Below are 16,152 nucleotides of genomic sequence, written 5' to 3' on the forward strand. Positions count from 1 at the left end.
ATCTTATTAAGGGGGGCCAACCTTGCGAGGAGAATGGAGATCTAGGGTAGAAAGGTTTCTAGTACCATAATGGCAGGTGCTTTGAACGCTTTGCACGCTAATTTCCCCCCATGCCTTTTGTGACGCCTCGTATCATTAATGTACTTGCGGCAGCTTCATTTGGGGAGCGTGCCAGCTTTCGATGCCTTTCAGTACCGCACAGAATGTCTTTTGTGTGTGTGCGTGTGTGTGTGTGTGTGTGTGTGTGTGTGTGTGTGTGTGTGTGTGTGTTGTTCACTGCCATGTGGCTTTGTCAATGACCTAGTTCTGTGAAGGTAGAGAAAAAGAATAATCAGCATGAAGATCTCAGGGAAAAAGGCAGTTTTTTATCACTGGGAAGTGTACCTGAAATCTTTTTTTTTTTTTTTTTACCTTTTTTGTCTGCCTTTCTCGCTCTCCGTTGCTTCTCTTTTCTACACCAACGGCAAAATAAACCCTGGGAACAGTAATGGGGATGAGCCTCAGATTTGCTCTCGCCCCCACGGTTAATTGCCCATGTAATTAGGCACTTATGTGGCAGCAGGGGTAACTGGCTGTGCTGTGGACTAGGGAAATACCCAGTGGGAGGGTCACCAGCAGAGGGACAGGGTCAGTGGGTGGAGTTTCAACCTGCCACTCAAGACATTTTGAAAGTAGTAAAGCAGTGTGGAGCAATGAATAATGGACAGGGCTTAAACCAGTGATCCTGCTGTTGTTCCCCTGAGCAAAGTAATAAACATGAACCGCTTGAGTAAGAATTTTTGGGTGTATGAAGGCATTGCTTTAAGTGTGAGCTCTAGAAAGGGGGTATCTCAGCAAATAAATAAGCTGTGAACAGTTGGAGCAAATGAAGAACAATAAGAGAATTATACAGTTGTGTGCGCCCACCAATTTCAGAATGCAAGGACAGATTTTGTGAGGAGTGCAGCACTAACTGTCACTAGTCTAGGGGCAGCAGGGGTCATGTGAACAGTGAAGCAGTAAGGAGAGCCCAGGGATTTGGGGAAGTCAGGCACATTTTTACTCTGTAGCATGTGGCCATTGCAGAGAGACCTCTCTTGCAGAGAAACAAGGCTGTTCTCCTATCCCACAACTTTCCATCTCAGACCAGAAATGATGAGGAACGGTCTCAGATTGTGTGGTACCGTTTTCATTTATGTGTACTGATATTTAACTTAAAAAAACGATTCTAAAGAAGGATTAGCAAGTAGTGCTTATCAGTCATCATCATCATCATCATCATCATGCCATGCCATTATTTACATTTACATTTACATTTATTTAGCAGACGCCTTTATCCAAGGCGACTTACAAAAGTGCATACAGTAAGTATAGCGACAGTACGGACAAAGTATGACAAAGTATGACAAAGACTAAGGGCGACAGTGTAGCATAGTGGTTAAGGAGCAGGACTCGTAACCAAAAGGTTGCCGGTTCAATCCCTGCTGGGACACTGCTGCTGTACCCTTGGGCAAGGTACTTAACCCACAGTTGCCTCAGTAAATATCCAGCTGTATAAATGGATGACGTTGTAAAACAACTGTAACAACGCTTTGGATAAAAGCGTCTGCCAAATGAATAAATGTAAATGTAGTTCAAATAATAAACATAATCATGTGTTATATAACACGAATTACAATAGTGACTACAGTAATGATGATGCTGATGAACAGTATTTAATACTATCTCCATTAGCTCTGTGGAATGTTTAGAATTTGTATTTCAGCGGCAAGTCCCAGGGACTGTCTAACACATCAGAGTTGCTTTTATTGAACCACTTCAGAGGAGTGAAAGCAGAATGTGAGGGGTTTTATTTTGCATGCAGTGATGATGGCAGAAACCCAAACTGTCCTGTCACCAGCACTGATCACACGCACCAAACAGACCGCAGCAGCTGTGCGACGAACACGCTCGCGCACGCACACACACACACACACGCACGGCGAAGGAACTTATGCAAATGGAGTGGCGCGCAACGCCGCATCAGGCGGAAAGGCATGACAGAACATCTCACATCACGCATTTCTTTCACAGCAACGTTCAGCATTCGGGATGTCAAAGGTACGGGAATGAAATGCAGGCAAGTTGGAGGCTGGAACTTTTCATGCCGGAAAAAAGCGAGTGTCTGTGCAGACTGAACCTATCAGAGCTGAAGATGTAGTGAGGTGCTGTCCTGTAGGCTCAGTGACTGTTAGTGAAGCACTGAAGTGACTTGAACCAAAAGGTTCACAAAAGATTGACTTTTGTGTGCTTGAAAGCTGTGTCCGGTAAAGTCAAAACTTGGCACTTGAGCAATGAGCCATTGGTGTTTTGTCAAGAGGGTGTGCTTTGTGTGTGATCATAACCTCACTGAACGCATCTGATATTAGTACTATTCATTTGGTGAACAGTTCTCCTTTATCCTGTGTGGTTTCTGTAGGTTAGGTTTCACATTTAAGTACCTTGCATGATGCTGAGACTTCATCACACCACCTGCAGAGAGTCAAACCTGCAACCCCCAAGTCACACAAACCTACTTCCCTAAACTCTCCTCAAAATGGCTGGGCCATCTGGGCTGCCAGGAGCTCTTCTGCCAAAGTGTGGTTTCAAACCTCAAGATGCGACACAGCAACTTAGTGCTTTGCATGTGTTTTTTTCCCCCTTTTCAGAAGGGTTAAGTAGCAGTGAGCATTATCAGATTATCCGTCTCACTGCCTCATTCGAGGATCCTTTGAAAAATCCTGCAGTTTTGATTTTCCGCAGCTGTGCCGGGTCTTTAATCATACGCTATCATTTTCGGAGCGTCCCCCTCCCCTTTAACATATGTTAATTGGCTGCTTTCTGTGACAAATTACGAGCGTGCGCTTTGATGAGGTTCCAGGGCGATCTCGCTGGAGTCAGGCGTGCGGAGCTGCCGGGGCCGGGCCTGGGCCTCAAACCACCGCAGACATCTGCATGTTCCTGTGCTGTCGAGTAATGAGAGACCGGGTTTGGCTCCTCCACCTCCGTAACAGAGCAGGGTCTGTGTCATACCCCAAATCCAATGGCACTCTGAAATAATTCTCTCCCCTCAAGGGGGACTGGATCGAATACTGGGGATGCTCTCCAGCGGGACGTGGCTCGAGCGCTGCCGAAATCTCAGAACACTTCCCCCGCAGTGATGCTTTTTGGCTGTTTTTTTTTTAACTTTCTTGTCAGATCAGATATAGGCTCTCTCAAGCTTCTCCACAGGGAAGCATTTGAACCGCCTTTGCAGACTGGTTTAAACAATTGTATCTTAATGATAGATCGGATTAGTTACTCTAACAGTTGTCAGCGGCAACTGCCGGCATGCCTTTGTGGAGATGTTAAAAAATCACTGCTTAAAGCTGGTTGTCAGACTGGTGTTCTGCAAAGCTTTGATTCTGTCATGCTGTTTTCTTTCTTTGTCAGTCGCTGTGAGGAATTAAGATGATTTAATTTCTCTTACCTTCCAACACGCAGTCTGAAGTATTTCTTTTCCATATAAACCAGGGCGGTAATAAAAGCGATGAAGGACATCAATGTGGAAATCCAATTCTTGTTCTGTACAAATTGTTCTCATTCTAACTCAATTTGCCCTAAGACAACGCCATGTGGTACTAATTGTTTCCATTGGTGATTTCCATTGAACTGAATGACAAATGCTGAGTAACATTTCTTGGTTCTTGTTTTGACACTGTGCATTATGAAAATAAATGCTGCAAATGACTGGTGAATGTGAATGATTTGGGACTTATTAGAGCAGCTGGACTACTCTAGTTTTCTCACTGAGTTTATCTCAGCTGGGATATAAATGGGTGCATGAGTCATTTTTTTTTTGACAAAGTGAAGGATGTGACTAAAAAGCTATGAAGTGAATCCCTTGGCAACAGAAAAAAAACAAAAACAGATGAACAGCTGAAATGAATCTGTAAGAAAAGGGACATGCTGCATGTCTGTATGCAAACATTAATGTGAAATGTGATTAAATGGGCAAATCTGTTAACAACAAAAATTTATAGTAACCACCATCATCATGAGCTCATTCACGCCCTCAAATGTCCCCTATAAACAGTCCACAGAAGCTTGTTAGCCTGTGCATTTGTTAATGAACGGCTAATGTTGGTCTCTTTAGCCAGGACTAAGAACGGTGTGAGAGAGTGCTGAGGCCATGTCCTGAAGTAGCTACCCTCTCTCCCCTGTATCATAGCACACAGAAGGAAGGCCAAGGATCAGGGCCTGCCGGCCTGATTTATAGCGGCCGCTGCAAGTGAAGCCTATTTTCATAGCTTACCAGTTAACTTGCAGGGAAAAAGTGGGCCAGAAATCAAGGTTAAAAAGGTTGAGTCAGTATGGGTTGGCTGCATACTGTGGAACATGCTTGAAAAATGTGAATTGTTTGAGGGCCATGAGCCATAAGGAAAAATAGGAACACTACCCAAGGAGGTGTACATTAAATGAGCAGATGTCCAGAATGTTTGCGTTAGGCAAGAATCCATCCATTCATGTGGACTTCAATTTGGCACGTGCCACCTACCTAAACATCGTTGCAGACCAGGTACACACCTTCATGGCAATGGTATTCCCTGATGATAGTGGCCTCTTTCAGCAGGATAATGCACCCTGCCACACTGCACATGTTGTTCGGGAATGGTTTGAGGAACATGATGAAGTGGTCAAGGTGTTGCCCTGGCCTCCAAATTCTCCAGATCTCAATCCGATTGAGCATCTGTGGGATGTGCAGGACCGACAAGTCCGATCCATGGTGGCCCCATCTCGCAACTTACAGGACTTGAAGGATCTGCTGCTAATGTTTTGGTGCCAGATACGGCAGGACACCATCAGGGGTCTCGTAGAGTCCATGCCTCGGCGGGTTGGCACTGGAGGACCAACAGCATATTGGGCAGGTGGTCATAATGTTTTGGCTCATCGGTGTGTGTATATATATAAGGGATTACAGGAAAAAGAAGAGTGGGTGAAGAACAAGTGACTTTGCTCAGAGATGAATTTGCGAGGCCCATGAGCCTCTAGGCTTAATTGTGGCCAGTAGGGAACATTTAATAATTGCTGTCAGAAGATCAGATTTAATTCTCTTTTTCACAGAACCACTGTAGGGTAGGGTGAAACGAATTGTCATCGGAGATTTCGAAAACGAACAAAGCTTTAATTAGGCTGATTAGGATGCTGGCAGAGTGAGATGAAGTAATCAGCCGATCATCTAACCGCTCCATTTAGTGTTTAAGGGTTGGGGCGCTGCCGCTCGCCCCCCCCTCCCCCCCAACCCCTCCTCCTCGCTTTTGAAGATAAGAGCCGCATCAGTGACTAGCGAACAACCAGCGGATCATGAAGGATCATGGGGCATTGTCAGTGCTGTCAGATAGTAAGCGAACGTGTCAGTGTTTTGTGTGCTCTGCCTCCGTGCCTTCAGAGCTTAGGACTAGATCCTTGAAAGATGATAGCAGTCACAAGGAATATACTCTTACCCTGTCTGTGTGTGCGCGCGCGCGTGTGTGTTTGCTAGAAGGAGGGCGTACAGATCGTCTTCGTGGTATTGTTGACCTCTGTGAAATGTTTCGTGACGGGGAAAGCTTCGCAGGTCACGCGGCAGGGTGCGGAGGCTTTCTGGCCCAGCAACGTAACTCCGTGTGCCACGAGCACCTGGGGCTCGCTAAGCAGCTCACGGTGTCATATAAGGGTTAGATGCTCCCCGGCAAACAGCGCAGGGCTTTACCTCTGTGGCGACCTCCAATGCTCTCACAGGCAGGTGTCGCGGGGGGAGGGTGGGGCCTTTTTCACTAGAAGGGAGGAGCTTCCCGAGCCCAAGCAAGACCTTGTGTCTGCTGTCTGGCCGCCTCTCCGCTGCTGAGCTGTGATGACGCCGCTGCCATGTGTCCAGCCATGGCCCCAGAGCTCTGCCTCCTTAAGCCCTCTTAAGTGTTGCTTATGCCTCACATGCGTACAATGTGCAGCTCTGCTGGGTGGCAGGCAGGAAGCCTGGAAGAGAACCACCCTCCCCTTCTGCTGCCTGCCGAACAAGTCTGGTTCACACAAAAAAGAACCGTACGGCACGACCCAAGGCCGTCGCGCTGGAACACTGGCACTGTGGCGCGTGAGGTTCTTGATTCTAGGCTGCGTTCCCTGAAGGGGAGGAATATTCAGTTTCCTGTCCTGTTGTCCTTGGGAGACCATGAGGAGGGCAATAAAAAGGATGCGGCTGCCACCTGTCCCCGTTTCGGCTCTGACTGGTCCTGTTTCTTGGTCTCCAGTGCTCCGTCAGCTTCAGCTGTTCCCCACCAGACAAAAAGACCTCAGAGCTTTTCAGCGTGAAAAAAATTAGGATAATGGAACAGTTGGGGAGAGGGCTGATTCGAAGGATTTTTTAATTCCGTTCTTATCGCGTATAACATATGACGATGGGATATATTCACACTGGTGAATTTTAACGTTGTATTAAAAATGTGATTATCATCAAAATAATAAACCCTCTAAGATGTCACACTTTTTCATTTTAAATGGGAAACCTAAAGCATGTTGCTAAACATTTACAGAAAACCGCTTAAAAGGGTATAAGTGTCACTTTAGATATGTTAATACGGAGATAGCTCTCAAGCGGGTTATATCTTTTTCGACTGCCGTTACAATGAAAAGTGCAAATATGCCCTGTGGCCGTGCTTCACAAATCAAAATTTTTGGGGGAATTTAAATTGGAACATGGGAGAAAAAAGATGACTAAGCCATCTAGATCAAAAAAAGCGACAAATGTTTATAGCGGAGTGCCCTTTCTCTATTTTAGTGTGCTATTAAGCCTACAGTGGATGGAAAAAAAAAGCACTTTTGAAGGGGCGTTAGAGGTATTTTAAGGCTGGGCTGTCATTCAGGGCTATTTAACCAGTTCACAGTTGATTGCTAGAAGAGCAGGGGAAAAGCATCGGCATTTTTACCACTGAAAGAGCGCCCTGTAATGCATAAATAAAAACGGTACTTTTCCCCCCTAATGCTTTAATGCAGCATAGCACCTCAAAAGAGCTATTCACGGAATTTATTCAAACAGAAATGCAGTTCATCTATAATTTCACACATTCACTCATAAAGTCTTTAGTTTTACCAAGGGCAATTTGCAGCAGTAAACACGCCTCTCGATAAAGAAAACTTCAGTCCTTCTAATCGGGAATCTATAAATGTTTTGCACTGTAAATTAGAAAGCGTTGTGCATCGTTTGGGATTTTCACACTGTCTTAAGGGAACTCGCATCATCAGTGGCTTTGGAACGTCACAATCGGCCACAGTCGTCACAATCGGCCAATGTAACATGCATATATAAACTCTTTCGAGCAATGACAGTTGAAGAGCAATGACAATGAAGTTTTTAGAGAAATATGCATTTTTAAGATGGATGGATGGGTACAAGTGTAACAGAGGCATTGAGATTATCTGTCCAGACTTCTGTGTGTGTATGTATAAGGGTGTGGGTCTTTGAAAATAACATAAATTTCCCCTCACACCTCTATTTCTGCTTAAAAAAAGGTTCTTTTTGGAAAGATTTCTGGTTTTCCTGATTGGCTGTTACCGAGAAAAGACAGTTTGAAACTGAGCCCGCCTCTCGTCTGGGGGAGGGAAGTGGCGGAGTTTTGGTTCCCATTTCGCGCTCACTCGCGCCGGCCTCAGGAAGGAAGCACCTTTACACCTTTTATTGTCTGTTAGCTCTGATGTCACGTCCTTCCTCGAGCGCCCCTCGCATGTTTCCTGCCATTCTGTCTGCCCGTGCAAGTGGTGTGGGGGGGGGGGGGGGGCTGGACAAGGGGCACTGTGAAGAGCCACTTCCTACTTTAGAGTCCAGTCAGCCATCCTGTTACCCTCAGGAGTCTGGCCCAGAAGTAGTAACCTCTAAGGGTACTCTCCAGTCAGATCCCCCAGAAAGTTTTGTTCGGCAGCACCTCTCAACGCTTATAATAGAAATAAATTGGCAAGTTCAATAAAACTGTCTGTTACTTTTTTATGGTTATTGCTGAGATACCATTATGTCACCAATGCGAGAACTCAAAAGAAAGGAACAGTGTTATGTGTGAGCATTCGCCGGTTGCTTAAGCATTCATGTGCACACTGATGCATTCCTTTTAGTCACTTAAGGGCATTAAATTGTGCCCTCCCCGCCCATATGTAGAGTGATTCATCTGAAAAGCCTGCAAAGATGACAAAGGCTATTCAACCGTGCCGACAGGCTTTAGATCACTTCTCCCGTGTCATATGGACAGACACAGAACAAATGAGTGAGAGAGATCCGTCACTGTCAGTGTCTCAGTCAGGCTGGCGGAGTGTATGCACGCCACACTAAGGAGCCATCGACTGTAATGACACTGGACATTCACAGAGCTGCCCTCCACTGTTTGGTGTCACCTTTTTCCCCTTGCCCTCCGCAAATACCCTGTGATAATTGTCCACGCTGTGGAAATAAGGATGAGGGAAATTTGCGAAGTGAAACTGTAAACATGTTAATGGAATCCAAAAAAAAGGACATTTTCGGAGCGCGGACGTGAAATTGCACCTCAGATCTACAGTTCTATTCAAAGCGCTCGGAAAACCGTATTAAAGTTGTTTCTCTTAAAGGAAATGGAAGTTTATTTAAAAAGAGTGAGGGTTTATTTAACGTATCGTACACCTCCTAAAAGGTTTACTTACTGCCCTGTAATATGTTATTTCAAATCCTTATAACCGCATTTCCTATGAGGATAGAGGATACTGCCTTTTTTTTTTTTCAAACGGGTGTTACGCCTAAATTTGTTGCAGATGTGCGGGACGAGGGCTTGCAGTAGCAGTGATGGCCCAGAAATGATTTAAAGCAAGACTTCGCCAGTCTTGCTCAGATCGGTCGTTTTTGGATATGGGAAGGTCATAGTAGGATCTTGTTTCTTGTTGCCGCACAGAAAAGCAGCAGCATGAAAAGCTCAACAAAAAGCGCGGGACAGCAGCCGAAACGTTGGCGTTGTCACATGCGCGTGTATGGAACACTGCTCTCTCGTGTTTAGCTGTAGTTGGTGCACGCAAGAAGCTATAATGCTCTGTGATATCGAAACGGAGGTACTTTCTCTTATTCTTCTTCCTCCTGCTCGGTGAGGGGGTGGGGGAACAACTTGATGCAAATAAAATCTTGATCACAGCTTTTAACGAGAAGAAGAAGTGAAACTTGAGGGGTTGTCTGAAAATGTTTTTTTTTTCTTTCATTTTTTTGTGTATGTTGAATTGGGGGCGTCAGAGGCAGAATTGGAGGACAATATTAGGGGTTCTGATTATATTATTATGGTTGTTTAGGTACTCTTATCCAGAGTAAGCTTATTTACATAGCTTACAGTTTAATCCATTCATACAGCTAGAGGCAATCATGGGTTGGTGCCTTACATATATATGTGTGTGCGCTTTGGCCTTGTATTGCACATGAGTACAGACACAACCACAGGCTGATTTTTAGCACGAACCAGTTTCCTTACACGTCACCAGGGATAGGTGGCACACTTCCAGTCCATCATATGTGGGCTTTCATTTCACTGAGAGATCATTTGCAGCAAAGTGATAGATTACATCCATATTTGTGAACATTCACAGGCCCCTCTTTAAGAGAGTGACCCCAAGCCGGCTCTGGTTGTTCCCCCTAACTGTAAATGTGTTTCTCACCCTACTGGCTCTGAACAGGACGCTGTTGGACTGCTCCTTTTTAGATTGAGGTTAGATAGAGATGCTCTTGGCCCGCTCGGTGTGAGAAATAAAAGGCTTAATGGGCAGGTGGGACAGATGATGCGTGCTATTCCCCCTACCAGGAGGTGGTTGGTCTGCTGTTTGTCACTGTCAGTGCATTCCACCTACAACCTTACATGTTCTCCTTTGTGACAGTTGTGTGTGGAAGCCCCCCTCTCACCCCCTTCTCGCCTGACCTCTTAGCCCTCCGAGTGAACCGTACCTCGCCTGCGCGTGCTGCTGTAAGCCGATAGTGCCACCAGGCTCTCTTTGAGCGAGAAAAGGGAATCGTTTTTTCTCTCTCTCTCTCTTTCTCTCTCTCTCTCTCTCGCTCTCTCTCTCTACACTGCCTGCGCTCTCTCCTTATGCACTGGCAGTGGATTAGTGAATTAGCTTACTGCTTCAGGGAGAGCTGGTTAGACTCCTCTACCTTCTGCATGTGCTGGGACTGTAGCTTAGAGGTTTGCTCTCATATCGGGGTAAGTGTTAATAATGCACTCAGGGAAGCCGTTACTTTATTATGGCTTTGCATTAATGTTGTCTGTACGTTCGGAAGTATTTGTGACCGTGTTAACGCTCAGTAGGGCAGGAGCATGTGTTGGATGTACTTGCTGTGATTGCCCTGCTGTGTCTGCCCGGCTGATCTGAGACCAGTGGGGGTGGATTGTCGGAGAGTGTGTGGACGGACTCTCGTGTCATGGGAGGGGGGAGTTGCGGGGGGATCATACGCGCTGTGTTAAGTAGCGCTGCACTTCGGCAGCGTGTGGCAGGGGGCAAAACCGGGATTAACTGCTCAGGACATCGGCTTACTGTTATGTAAGGCGCTGTACCGAAGGAGTTCTTTTGACATTGCGAGTGAGAGTGGAGATCGCGGAATTCACATTAATGGGATGTTTCGCTGAAGAAGAGAGCAGAGAAGCGCAGCTGGCATGCCCGAACTGAGGTACTCGTGTAGCCGTTGTGTGTGTCCAGGACTCGAGCGCCGGTGCATTTGACGTCCATTGTCTGTGTCGCGGAGCACGTTGTGCTGTGTAATGTTTACCAATGCTTTCAAAAAATGCAAACCCGACCAGTAAGTGAGAAAGTGACGATCACTTTTTACCAAGACCTCAAACTTCTGACATAATGTGTAGACGTTGAATATGTGTTCCTTGAAATGTTTAACCTCAGGTGAAATATATATATATATATATATATATATATATATCGCATTATTTGCGAAACCTTTGCACGTTAGGCATTTACAGAATTTAGACATGACATGTGGTCCTTTTTTCGTTCTGTCGTTTTAAGATATACAGTTTGATTTTGTTGTACGTTTTGCTTCTTTAAACGTGTATATATGTCATGAATTGCTCACAGATGCTGTCACTGAGACTGCATCAATTATTATCAGTAGCTAATGTACATTATTGTTATATAGGATAGCATTATTTGTGCGACGATTCAGTGAGCAAAACGAGAAAATAGAGTTATGACTTTGTTGTTTGGAGATTTTCCAACTTTCCAACATACAGCACAACAGGATAATATAATATTTAATGTTAATTTTAATGTTAAACTTGTACAATCAGTCGGCATGTTCCAAATATCTGAAGCACTTGAGCAGGACTTTGAGGTGCCGTGCAGCATAATCATATCTATGGCAACCATGAGCAGAAATAATGTGTCTAATTTGCACAGATTATGTGTAATAATGAAATTATACTATATGTATTGAGATGACTGGGGGCTGCTGATTTACCTGATATGCACATCTCAGCACTTTGAAATTCTTCTCAGCCAAGTTTCCAGTGCTGCTGGAGATAGAGGTATAGCTGATAAGTGTCACCTTACTTGACTCTACATCAATTTTCATCAGTTATAGGGTATACGTACAGTTAACAGTAGCTTATTTAATTACAAAACCCCCACAAAATAAAACAGTGAAACATTTTGATCATTTTTATGCTCACAATGATTGTGATTTTATTTATACTTTATTTTATACATATCTACTTTATATCATGTGTATATGAGTCTTGATATACATAGAATGTGTCTTTATATCCTGAGCATAGAATATCACACTAACGAAAAGTAGTATTTTGATACAGACTTTTTAAAAATCTTGTGTCAGTAAGCTGTCCAGCACACCAGAGTTGTTAGTGAGATCCTGTTTCCACAGAGAAAAGAAAAGAGGTTTGTTTTTTAACATATTCACTGCTCACACAGGTTACAGAGATCTTAAATAATGAGATGGTCATTTGCATAACGAGGAACAGTATCACCTCTGCTGTCAAAAAAGCATTGCTGTTCTCCTCTCAGAAATGAATTATCTGACCTACTTAACACACACACACTCACACACACACACACACACACACACACACAAAAGCGTGTTTAAATCTCAGAAACCTCACATTTCATGCCTTTTTTTTGGTTTACTTAAAGGGGTTTGGGAAGGCTGTTATTAATGCAAAGATATAAATAAAGCTTTTGTTCAGTGAGACTTAAGGCTGATTGTGTGACATCAAAAAAAAAAAAACAATTAAATGGCGACAAGACTCATACTAACATTGTTGTGAAAATCTGGTCAGATGCATGTTACCTTGGTGTTATCAATTCATGAAAGTAATCTGTTTTAAAAGAAACATTTTTTAGCATGCATTTTCAGTCACAAATCTTATCTCAGAAGCATTGCTGACATGTATGATGCAAGCTCACATGTATGGTGAAGATTTAGACCCAGACTCAAATGCAGGAAATTATAAAGAAATGTTACTGATATAAATTCTGGCTATATGAGAGACAAATTACCTTATTAGCCCTCTCCTTAAATAATACTAAAAAGTGAATAATTAAATGACAATAAAATATTGTAATTTACTAAAAGGAAATTTTAAACTGTGTTCTCACAACATGTTGCCAGAATCTGTACAGGCTGTCTCCATATAACTGCAATGCGTTTGGCATGTTTTTCTGAATTTTTAGCTGACCACATTCTGCTGTCATTCCCCCTCTCTCATAGGAGCGGATGAGGGAGTCTGTGAATTGAGAGGAGCAAGTGTCGAAAAAGAAGGGGCACCTAGAGGATTCTTGAGAAGAGTGAAGGGAGGAGAACTTCCAGTACCTTGAGGAGAGGAGCGAAGAGACGCCAGGGAAGATGGGGAGGAAAAAGATTCAGATCGCGAGGATTATGGATGAACGCAACAGACAGGTAAGATGGGGTTCCCAGGAGGGTGGTGGCTGGGGGTGTCTCAAGGGCCCTCTGCCTGCACACATCCTGGTCATGGGGCCTTTAGGTTTTGGTGTGGGGGGGCTGCATCTTGGGGGGTGGGGGGGGGGGGGTGGTTACCAAATGTAGTAGCCCTTGTGGGCGTATTCACGATTTGCTCTGAAAGCATCGCCCTTGCTCTCCTGTTGAGCACACCACACGCACACACACGCGCACGCACAAGCTCGCACCAGGGGAATATCACGCAGCATGAGTGGGCAAGTGGAAAAGGCCAAACAAACAAACAACAAACAAAACCAAAAAGAAGAAATAAAAAAACAGGTTTGCCAGCAGTGGCGAAGTCGTGCGGGGCTGCTGTGGAAGCTCTCAGGTTGCACTCCCAGGCGATACCGAGTGTCAGGGGCAGCTGACATCACTGGTCACAAGACCCTCACAAGTTCCCGGGCTATATTAGGTCCTGCACTCTGTCAACACATTGTGGCTTTGTTTATGTTGTAATGCTGCGCTGAATGCTGGGAAATGGAAGACAGCGTTTCACACCTTCCATCACAAATGCAGACACTCACGCTCGCATGCACATGTGTGTACTCACATACGCCCACACACACACACGCACACACACACAGACACGTAGTCTGCTTCATTGGTCAGCCTGTGAATCACGCTTTTATAAAGAAGAAACCACAAAGGAATGTGGTCCTTATTACTCAGAGAATATAAGTGACCTTCCAGATAGCACCTTGTAGCAACTATTACAAATACAATTAAAGTCTAGCGCCTTTCTTTCTGAAGATCTTATGTCAGTGTGAACAAACAGAGAATAAATAGATGTGCATGCAATTTTTGGTACAGATGCAGAAATCACTTAAAGCACACACTTTCATTTCTGTCTCTGTTTTTAAAAACAAAATCGCGAGCACATGTTAGTCTTCTTTTAGTCCTCATTGCACTGATGTTTGTTGTATCTCTTTCTTGCATTCTACAGTCCTGTGTTTCAATCTGTTGTTGCCTTTGTTTCTTTTCTTTTTAAATCTGACTGTGTTGTGTTGGGCCTCTTTGTCAGGCCGTTAATGTAAATGAGAATTTGTTCTCAATTAATCTGCCTGGCTAAATAAAATGAATAAATAAAAAGGCACAGCATATGTAAAGCAAGTGTAACACGATCAAAATGGACGATCAAAAAGAACAATGCTGGGGAGGGGAGAGTCTAGGCAGACTCTGAACTTGGTTTTGTTAGTATACTTTTTGGAAGGATGTTCCCATTCATTCAGATGAAACATTATTATCACTTCAGAGTGAACTCACTTTGTTTTCATGTCCTGGTACAACAGTGTATATCAAACAGGTAAACTGGAAACATGTAAAGCTGTTAGACCAAGCACTGTCCTGAGAGGACATGAGGAGGAGTCTGCTGTTAGAAAGAAAAAAAAAAAAACAGAAGCAGCATAGGTGACCCAGTTAGATAGAGGTGCATGCGTTCTCCTACTAATGGTGGGTACAGAGAACACGTTGTACCAGATTGGGTCCAAACGCAAATGCTGGGATGTGAAGGCACATTTCACTGTATTCTGTTTGTGACAGGCTATTGCTGAATCTGAGTGGAAAACATCAGTGCAGTAATATATAACATTGAGTGTATTCTGTTGTCAGTTTCTTCAGATGATTTACTGCACTGACGGCTCTCATCTTTGCTTAATTTGGCAGTGTATACACAGTCTGTCAAAAGCTAGTGATTGGCATCCATGGAAGACAATCCTCTCAAATTAGTAATATAACTTGACAGCACTGTAAGACCACAATGAAGTGCTCTGTGCGTTGTGGCAGTTTGCTGCGTGTTAATTTTGAAACACCAAAAAATTAGGTGAAATCTGGGGAAGAATTCACTTTGGTTATGAAAGCTCCATCTAAAAATTAATTCTATCATCATGAGAACAGTATGACAGGCTTGGTTTTGCAGGACTTCAAAATAAAGAAAGCGATTTTTCAGGACGATTTCATGAGCCCCTTGTTAATGGAAGACATCCGAAAGCTGCATCTGAATCACTGAAGTCGCTGTGGGCAGCAGGAAGGAGCTCTTAGGAAATACTGCCTCAGCTGGGTGTGTCAGACACCACAGACCATGGTGTTCAAGTGGATTAGTCATGGACACAATGTGTCAAACAGAGACTCAGAGACTGGGCGACATTGGGTGAAGCATAAAATACTTCAACCATGTCTTTCACTAGCCTTTTAAGAAATTAAACCCTCTTTCAACACCCCCATACATTCACAGACATCAATATATATATATATATATATATTTAAATGCGGAAAATTATATATTGGACAGTGGACCAAGAGTATAATGCACAGAGATAGGTTACGCTCATGAAGATAGTGTTTTTTGGGTCTTGTGCCCAGTGAAGAGCAAGGCAGCATACGAGATGCCATTTTCAAAATGCTTTGCTGTATTTGAGTGGTAATATTTTCACTCTGGCAGTGCTGTTAAATTTGCAAAGATTTACAGAAATTTGCAATTCTGCCCCCACATTCACATAAGCACCATAAGAAAATTACATCATCTGTGGTTCAGTAAAACTCTTTGAGCAGCTTGTCCATTGCTCTTCAAAATAATGAAGAATTTAATGACAGCAGAGTACAGCAGAAGTTTAAGGAAGTCTAATAGGACAGCACTTAGCTTGTCTGAATGTTGAAGCTAGTGGGTTTTTTTTTGGCGTTTAAAAGCAAAATCACAACTACAGGCTACCACTGCACTGAGACCTTCTTGTAAAATGCTTGCTCGGAATGGCCATGCCACTGTGACCTTTCCATCTCCTGCGCTCTACAGATTGAAACCGGAAGGACGTCCCATGGAAACTGATGCCAACTTAGTCGCTTCTCCTGCTGGAGCCAGAGGTCTGGGCTGGCGTCCTGCAGTGCCTAAGTCTTTGTGTTCTGACTAGCTATCAACAGCAGTCATGTACTAAGCAGCTTATGTGTGCACTAATGCGCACCGTGCTGCCAACCTGCTTGTGTAATTACACACTGGGCATCAAAGGCCTTCAGGGAAATGCAAACATGATCTGGGTAGCTGGGCTCACACACGAACAATGCTGAAACACTATAAAGACATCGATAAAAACTCAGGATTTGACAAGCTAAGGCAGAGCGCTGACCTCATCTTCCGTTTTTTTTTCCAGACATGGCGGTCTGAGTTTGACTGTTTTCACTTC

General features: G+C 44.0%; 1 protein-coding gene across 8 annotated transcripts in view; it reads left to right on the forward strand.

The window, feature by feature from the left end:
• Positions 1 to 16,152, forward strand: part of mef2ca (myocyte enhancer factor 2ca) — a 69,026-nt gene that overhangs the window by 19,106 nt on the left and 33,768 nt on the right. For 6 of the 8 annotated variants that reach the window (XM_036528326.1, XM_036528331.1, XM_036528330.1 and 3 more), the window contains one exon: positions 12,734 to 12,922. In XM_036528326.1, the coding sequence (XP_036384219.1) occupies positions 12,869 to 12,922 (54 nt within the window). In that variant the 5' untranslated portion in view covers positions 12,734 to 12,868. Of the gene's footprint in view, positions 1 to 10,127; positions 10,203 to 10,472; positions 10,667 to 12,733; positions 12,923 to 16,152 lie in introns of those variants that run through there. The other 2 variants (XM_036528327.1, XM_036528329.1) reach the window with 2 other exon arrangements.

The sequence above is a fragment of the Megalops cyprinoides genome, chromosome 5 (assembly GCF_013368585.1).
Source record: "Megalops cyprinoides isolate fMegCyp1 chromosome 5, fMegCyp1.pri, whole genome shotgun sequence".
Classification (NCBI taxonomy): Eukaryota; Metazoa; Chordata; class Actinopteri; order Elopiformes; family Megalopidae; genus Megalops; species Megalops cyprinoides.